Source organism: Cynocephalus volans, chromosome 7 (genome assembly GCF_027409185.1).
Source record: "Cynocephalus volans isolate mCynVol1 chromosome 7, mCynVol1.pri, whole genome shotgun sequence".
Lineage (NCBI taxonomy): Eukaryota > Metazoa > Chordata > Mammalia > Dermoptera > Cynocephalidae > Cynocephalus > Cynocephalus volans.
In genome coordinates, this window is record NC_084466.1 from 97,106,779 (window position 1) to 97,115,204 (window position 8,426).

The 8,426-nt window shown below is 54.4% G+C and overlaps 1 protein-coding gene across 2 annotated transcripts; it reads right to left on the reverse strand.

Moving 5' to 3' along the window:
* Positions 1 to 956: 956 nt before the first annotated feature.
* DDIT4 (DNA damage inducible transcript 4) lies at positions 957 to 3,031 on the reverse strand. 2 transcript variants are annotated; one of them, XM_063102868.1, is made up of 3 exons: positions 2,911 to 3,031; positions 2,553 to 2,806; positions 957 to 2,293 (listed from the first exon to the last, which is right to left on the reverse strand). In XM_063102868.1, exons 2-3 carry the CDS (start codon positions 2,749 to 2,751, stop codon positions 1,800 to 1,802), a joined length of 693 nt encoding a protein of 230 aa, XP_062958938.1. In that variant the 5' UTR covers positions 2,752 to 2,806; positions 2,911 to 3,031; the 3' UTR covers positions 957 to 1,799. The 2 variants fall into 2 exon arrangements, with proteins under 2 accessions (XP_062958938.1, XP_062958937.1); XM_063102867.1 differs by having other exon boundaries at positions 2,553 to 2,809.
* Between the last annotated feature and the right edge of the window lie 5,395 nt (positions 3,032 to 8,426).

An 8,426-nucleotide genomic window follows, 5' to 3' on the forward strand; every position in this document is an offset into this window, starting at 1 on the left:
CCTCCACTACCACAGATGGCATCTGTTTTGATCAGGGCCCCAGTGACCCGAGTACACACTCAAGTGGAAGAACCACTGTTTTCAGTCTTGGGCAAACAAGGTCTGTCTGGGACCAGGAAGAGAAACAAGGGAGATAACACTTCTTCTAAAGCCCAGTCAGTGTGGGTGGACCCATCTGATGTCACAGGGAAGGGAAGGAGCGGTGGGAAGGGCCTTGGCCCTCATCTGGCCCAACTCCCATTTCTCTGATAAGGAACTGGGGCCCCGAGAGTGCAGTGAGACCAGGGCACCCAGAGCTCCCCAGACATCCTGTGATGATGGCCCTGCGATCTCCTTGCTGAGCCCTCACCACTCCTCCCCTCCCCCCTGACGCGTGTGTACGTGCACGTGCATATTGGGGGTTCTGCATCTGCCTGGTCCACACCTCCTCCCAATGGCAGGTCATGCCCCTCTCTGAGCCCTAGGTTCTTTGTCTAGTGAGAGGATTGAGCTAAGTAGTCTTTTTCAAACTCTTCCTCTTAGACTTTTTATATCCAGAGATGAATTTTCTAATTTTCATGACTGCAGAACCAATAAACAGTGGCTTTTCTCACAGAAAGAAAAAAGTTTCCTCCAGTCCTTTTAGTGCAAGTAAGGAGCTTGGGCTCAGGGGACCCTTGTGCCTGGGCAGCCAGGTGAGGTCCCCCTTCTGAGACTCTGGCTCGGTGGGAGGTCTGACTCACCCCTTACCTTCAGGTGCTTTCCAGCACATTCTCCTGGTAGCTTCTGCCGGCACAGAGCCAAGGGAGCCAGGGTTCTTGGCACAAATGGCACGCGGTCCACACACCTCTGTTACCAGGCTGGCAGGCAGTCCAAAAGGGACAGAGGAACACCCAGGTGGACCCCAGTCTGAAGAAACCTGCCCTTAACCACACCCATCCCCCCTCTTTATTTCATGGCACTGATGACTCAACCAATTTTTTAACAAACACGTTTATTACAAAAGTAAAAAATATTGCATAGGTCTTAATACTTGAACATCAAGTGTATTCATGAACAGTGAGTATCTTCATGTAAACAGTTCTAGATGGAAGACCCAGATGGCACTCCTCTGGGGGAGGGGTTCCAGCCCCCACCCTGACTCAGCCCCATCCCCTCTAAGCTCAACTCTTCAGTACTTGGCGGGGATGGGTCGAATGCAGCTCTCAGGTGGATTTTTTCTTCAAGTGTCAAAGATCCCAAGTGATCCCAACACCCACCCCTTCCTACTCTTACATTCACAAGTCTGTAAGATAGCTGCCTAGAACAGGTCAGTAGTGAAGCTCCAATCAGAAAACAAAGGCTACAACAAAACAAACAACAAACACACTTGGTCTCTTCAGACCATGATACACAAGCCACCTCCATGACCTCCCCCTCCCTCTGGCCGCTACTGGAGCACACACCCCTTGCAGAGGCCAACCCAGCCCAGCTGCTCTCCTGGCTCTGTCACACCACTGTTGTCCTAACTGTCAGCAATAATAGAAATAATAAGGTACATGCTACATACACATCCAGCCAGAAGCCTGGTTGGCCCCTAAGCCTTTGTTTCATGCTACAGTACTGAGGGGCATGTGCCTCTAATGCGGGGCCACCTGCACACAACTCAGTGAGCTTACTAGGAAACACTATGCTCCCCACCTAGACCTTCCTGCCCTCAGGTGGCTGTTGTCAGTTTTCTAATGACAGGTATCAGTCCTCAGCTCCTGCCTGCTAACCTCTACCCCAAAAAGTTCAGTTGTCTCTGCCATGGGGACAGTGTTGGCCCCCTAGGCTGAGGTTCAACACTCCTCAATGAGAAGCTGCTCCGAGCTGTACAGCTTCTTTTTGATGACTCTGAAGCCAGTGCTCAGCGTCAGGGACTGGCTGAAGCCAGGGAGGAAGGGAGAGTTGGCTGAACTGAACAGCCCCTGGATCTTGGGCCAGAGGCGTGAGTCTAGGCGCAGCACGAGGGTCAGCTGGAAGGTGGGCACCAGGCTGGGGTCTAGGGCCAGCTGGCCCACGCTGTGGCAGCTCTTGCCCTGCTCTACGCAGACGTCCAGCAGCGCCCCCCGCAGGCCGCACGGCTCGCTGTAAGCCAGGCGCAGTAGTTCCTTGCCCACCTGGCTCACCAACTGGCTGGGCATCAGCAGGCGCGCGGGGCGCCGCGAGCCCAGCCGCGCCTGGGCCAGGCTCTCCTGCAGCAGCTGCATCAGGTTGGCACACAGGTGCTCATCCTCGGGGTCGCTGAGCAGCTCGAAGTCGGGCGGAGACACCCCGTCCAGGTATGCCAAATCTGCAAGGGAGAGCACGCAGGGGAGAGGTATTGGAGCAGCTTCAAAAGGAGACCTACAGGCAGCGAAGGTGCTGTTTTGCTGAGAAACCAGCTCTCCTTCCCACTTGGTGCCCTATACTCCAGTCCCCTCCGCCCCCGGGCAATCTGGGTCCTGACGGGATAGGAGGCCAAGGTGGCTTTGGCCACTTCCACCACGGCGCTTCCTCACCCCACCGGGCCCTCTAGTCGCGTCCCGCACCCGCACCCGCCCGCCGCTCACCTTCCTCCGGCCCGAAGCCACTGTTGCTGCTGTCCAGGGACTCACAGTCCGAGCTCTCCAGGCTCGCGCAGCGATCAAGCCCCTCCTCTCGGCCAGCCGACCCCCAGGCTGCGCGCGGTGGCCGATCTGGGGTGGGAGTTTGGGCCAAGGTTGAGGACGAAGAGGACGACGAGGAGAAGCGGTCCCAAAGGCTAGGCATGGTGAGGACGGACGCCAAGACGTTTGCCGACGAGCGTCGTGCGGGAGCGCAGAAGCTGCTGTAAGACAAGAGGGGCACGGACCCGGGGTCAGTCTGGGGGCTGGACCAGACCCCGAGCTCTAGGACCGCACAGATCAACCCCACAGAAGGGACACTCACCAGCTAGCGCGGCCAGCTAGAACTGCTGGGACAAGTGCGTCCTGCCGCTTGAATGAGTGTGCGAACTGGTGCCAACCACCGAGCTCAGCCCAGACCTCTCCCTTCCACCCACCCGCACCTCCCCCTCGGCCTGCTGCGATCCCCAGCACCCGCGCCGAGCAGCCTATAAGGACCAGTGTGGCTAGGCCACGCCCCTTAGCGCCGCGGCCCAATCCAGACCCGGGAGTGTGGCCCGCCTCGACCAATGGGCTCCGGGCGCACGTTCGCAACGTTCTCTCCTGCCCGGTGACAGCGACCCGGCCCCGCCCCCAATGAGCCCTAGAGCCCTCCTGACCGAACCCGGAGTCGTGGCCACGCCCCCTTTCTGGAAGGGATTCGCGGCGGCTGCAGCTGCCAAAGTCCCCGAGGGCGCTCGCGGCAGGGGAGGATCAAGGAAAAGACTTGTTTATTATAGGGTCGCGTTGCTGGGGGAGGGGATAGCCCGTGACCGCGCTGCGCCGAGAGGCAGGGGAACTAGAGGGAGCGGCGGGCAGGGAGAACGGTTGCCCCAGCGTCTGGGAGCCTGAGAGCCGGACACAGCTGGGCGCACGGGTGGACGCCCGTGGACAGAGGCGCGGGGAGCAGACGTTAATTCTGCCGGCCCTCGCGCACCTGTCCCCTGCTATCCCTGCCTTGAGAAGGGTCGAGATATGGGGATGGAGTCCAAGGACTGGGCAGCTCCGGGCTCCCTTCCCTGCTGCCCCAGCTGCCTGTCCGCTTGTTACTCTACGTCCCCAGGGGACGGGTTAATGGGGCACCAGCGTCCCCGTAAGAGCCTGGCCCCCAAACCCTATCCGCTCTCACCCCCAACTGCTCCCAAGGAGAAGGCTCGGGGTGGGTGGTTAGAGGAGTGCTGATGGGCCCGGGGTTCATAGCGCCTGGGCCACGAGCTGAGAACAGGAACCCTAAGCAGACCGACACACTGACTCACCCGCAGGCCCTACAGACCCACCAGCAGCTCTGCCCGGCCTTCCCCGCCCGCTGCGTCCGAGAGTCCCCGGCGTCCGCAGGGTCCTAGCGCCCCTCCTGCCATAGCGCTTTGTGTAACAGAACCGGAGAGTTGCATCAGGACCGAGTACCGAGAGCTCCGGAAAAGCCTCGGAGTGCAATGGCCATAGCCTATGTCGTCATGCAGGCGAGACCACAGGAAATCTGGCCTGGCAGTGGTGCTCGGGGGCTGATAATGGTTGCTGAAGGTGGGAAGAGGTTCGGACGGACTCGACCTTTATTTCTTTAAAGGGTTATCAATCTAGGACACGGGCACCCTGATGGAAGTGGGAACCAAACTTACATCAGACGCTGGGGCCCCTGGGCGGGCAGGAACCTAACCAGATCAGACAGGCGGGCCTCGCCTCAGGGTAGGCCTGCGCGTGACAAATGACACTTGCCAGAGAAGTCAGACCACTGCCATCCCCAGCCCCCTATCCCCACCCCACTTTTTAAAAAAGGCTGATTCACTTGCCATCCGGGCAAACCAAGAGTGCAAACCAAGACTTAGAACTGTAAAGGACCCGGAATCCAAGCCTTGCACCCCTAACCCCATTTTACAGGTGGAAGACCCACCTCTGGGGACAAATTTATGGATAAAAAATTTGGGGGCTCAGATTAGGGGACCATTTAAAGACAGCTGCAGAATAGAGTAGCCTAATAGCCACTGGGGCTTTCAAGGCCTGAACTCCGGCCTTCCCTTCCCTTTGTTTAAGCTTTTCATTTGCCCAGAGCCTTAAAGACACCAGATCAAGGTGGTTATGTGACGTGCTTGGAGTACTGTAGTAGACGGCATCCTCTTTTTTTTTTTTTTAAAGATGACCAGTAAGGGGATCTTAACCCTTGACTTGGTATCAGCACCACGCCCTCCCAAGCGAGTGAACCGGCCATCCCCATGTAGGGATCTGAACCCGCGGCCTTGGTGTTATCAGCACCACACTCTCCCAAGTGAGCCACGGGATGGCATCCTTTTGAAATCACCCTTTACTGAGGTGGAAAGAAAAGAGTTGGGGATGACCTGTGTGGGTGTGTCTTCCTGTTCCCCGGGAGAGAAGATCAGAAATTAATCCATCAGAGGACTGTTCACTCTTCTCACCAGGCTGACTGGGCTGGGGACATCTGAGGCCAGCAGGAGATAAGACTCAGGGTATTTTTCTTTATATAAAAAATATTTCAGGAAAATGTGGAATGCTGACTTACTGAAAACAGAGTTTTTTTGTTTTTTAAGTGGATATTCATAAGCAAAATAATCCAGAGCCAGTTTGGAAAGGTCAGTTCATTAGGAATCATTCATTCGTTCAACAAACATCATCGCAGACTATGTGTCCAGGGTGTGCCAAGCACTTTTTTCGTTCACTGTCTTATTCTGTTAATAAAACAGCTTCTCTCAAATGGGAAAGGCTGTGTTAAGGGGCGCTGGGTAATTTTGTTTCTTTTAAAACGAAATCCATTAATGTTGTCTCATTGTGTTTTTTAAAAATGATGAGAAAAAGACCACAGTTCTGGCCCTGGAGGTGTTTCCCAGAGTGGGTTCCAGGGTAAACAACCTCCCAGAAGGAGGCTTGGCAGAAGGGGGGTTGGAGGGGGCTTCAGTGGCTTTCCCTGTGACACTCCCCCGCCCCTGCAATAAAAAGGGACAAGGCCCTATAGCATTGTCTGCCAAGAGAACCTTTGGACCTAGAAAGGGGGTTTCTTAACCTTTAGGCCCTCTGGGGAGCCACGGTGAAAGGCCTTAGTCCACCCTGTGAGATGAAGGGTAGACTCCATTCCACCAGGCTGGAGCTGGAAAGACTTTGTAACCACCTCACACACACCTCCCTGTATCAGCACCCCATCCCCATGCAATGGGGCCCTTCTGGGGAGGGGGCAGCTTCATCTCCTGACCTCTGAGCTATTCCTCTTCAGAGGCCTCAGAGAACCTATAAACCCTGCATTTGGTGTCCTCCCCCCCACTCCTACATCCTTCTAGCCAAGGCTGGCTGTGGGTCATGCTTGCCTGGACATGCTCCCACCAGCTGCCTTGGAGACCCAACTCTGGTATCCCTTCCTCCAGGAAGCCTTTCCCAGCATCCCCACTCTGACCTCCCATCCCTTAGGCGCCCTCTTCAGGCCATCTTTATGCCCCGTGCATGTCTCTGTTATTAATCATAGTTTCCACTTTAGTCTCCCCACTGGACAGTGAACTTCTCAAGGGTGATGTTCTGCTCATGTCCAGTAGCCAGCACTGTGCCAGGTACACAGGAGAGACTCAGTGAATGTTCGTTTGATGAATGAATGAGGGAATGAATAAATGGAAGGCTGGATGAAGCAAGAAGGGGGCTGTTCCCAGATTACACAGACCTACATCTGGATTCCCAGGATCTAGCTGGGCCTATGGGATGGCCAAGGCTACCTTTCCATCCCCTTTCTGACAAGTGCTGCCAAGAACCTTGGACATATCTCAACGTTTCCCTTCTTTCTCAGCCAGGGTCTGGGAGCCAGGCTTCTGAGTTAACCTAGTTCCTCCGGCTGGAATATAGTCAGCAACCCCAGCAAGCTTGGGAAAGAGGTGACACAGCGCAAAGAGTTGACTTGTTGTGGAAGAATCTTTTAAAGCAGTCAGTACTTTCCCTTCAAGTGCCTCAAAATACTTTAAATTTTTTTTGAGGTAAAATTCATATATTTTATATATTTTTTATTAACCATTTCAAAGTGAACAATCCAGTGGCATTTAGTACATTCACAATGTTGTGCATCCACCACCTCTAGTTCCAAACCATCTTCATCCCACCAAAGGAGACCCTGTACTCATCAAGTAGTCACTTGCCTTAAAATACTTATGAAGTTTATGTTCCCTTGTTGGTGGGAGTAGGACTGCCTCTTTGCACAACTCCAGAGGGCGCCATTCCCATTAGAGTCTATGCATTTATGTGTGTCTTCTGGGGAGCAGTCCTCTAGGGAGCACTCATCACATAGACACAACATGTGACATGGAATTTGCATCAAGGCAACCCTGGTGGGGAGACTGGCTGACCTCTGAGCAGGAGTGGGCTAGTGTCACGTCCCAGGTGAGTCAGGCTTCTGGAGTTGGTGACCAGGCTCATGTCCCAGTCTCTGTGGCCAGGGTCCTGACCAGGCACAAGCCCTGTCTCTTCCTGGGCTGTGCTCTATTCCCGTGGGACCCACCGCAGCCTGCAATTTAAAGTCACTCACTACCAACCACCTGCCCCTCCCCGTTCAGGCGGTTCCCAGGGCCTCGGTCCGGCAAGTTGCCCTAGTCGGGTTGGGGAAGTTAAACCAGATCTTGGGGTGGGGGTGTGATTCTGGGAACCCCAGAATTCAGGACGGGAACCCCTGAAGGCCAGCCAGCTTGCCTGCTTGGGGCGCCTCCGCAGATCTTTGGAAATTGCTCCTTGGGATAGTGGAGGTGGCAATAGGAGCCAGTGGGTCAGAGCAGTGGGGAGAGGGTGGAGTGGCGGTAGGAGGAGGAGACTAGAAGCCAGCAAAAGTGTTCCCAGGACTCCTGTGGCTTTTCTATTTGTAAAACAACAAACAGCTTGGTCAAAATAGCAAAATTATAAATGCACCTGGCTTACTAAGAGGGTTGTGAAAAGCTGTGGAGAGCTCAGGGCTTCAAGTAGGATTTTGATTGTCCTACTGCAGGGAGAGTTAAATACTCGGTGGGGAATCTATTTACAAACTAAGCTGCTTTAAAAATGGAAATACTAACAATACAATGTATTGCTCAGCCTTTCAAAGAAGCTTTTAAAATCTGGCTGGCCAGTTAGCTCAGTTGGTTAGAATGTGGTGCTGATAACACCAGGGTCCATGGTTTGGTTCTTGTACCAGCCAGCCGCCAAAAAAATAAATAAATAAAATCTGTTTTCTAAATGTACCCGGAGGAACAAATGTAGTGCCGCTCTACAGGCGAGGACATTGAAGCTCAGAGAGGTCAGTAATCCTTCCATCAACCAGTGGCTTTCAAGTCTAATAATTAGAATCATCTGAGGAGCTTGAGAGTCTTATCTCCCCAAACCCCATTCTGATCAGGTAGGGCTGGGTGGGGTTCTTTGGTACAAAAGTTGTCCATGTGATTCTGATGCTCATTTTTACTTGGGGCGTGGAATGAATGCTGGCTTGTCTCCCCAGCCTACCAACGGGCCTCCCATTGGAGGATGGGTGGGCGTGAGTTAGGGGTGGGTGAGGGTGTGCAGCTGCCCAGAGAAGGCCCAGCTGCATAACAGTGAGCTTACACACGGGCAGTTCTGCTGGGGTCCTAGATTTCATAAGATGGCATATCCTCTGGGGACAGGGCAGGGGCAGTGGGAACCCTGCAAAGGGCTGGCTTGATAAACCACCCATGCCAGGGGTTAGGGTTCTTGAGAGCTGGGAGGGTAGCCAACCAGACTTCATGCAGCCCACTCATCTCATTTCCCACCAAGCCATAATGGTCAAGAGAGTTGTCCTGGGGACCCAGCCCGGCTTGGAACTTTGTCCTGACTTCAGGGCAC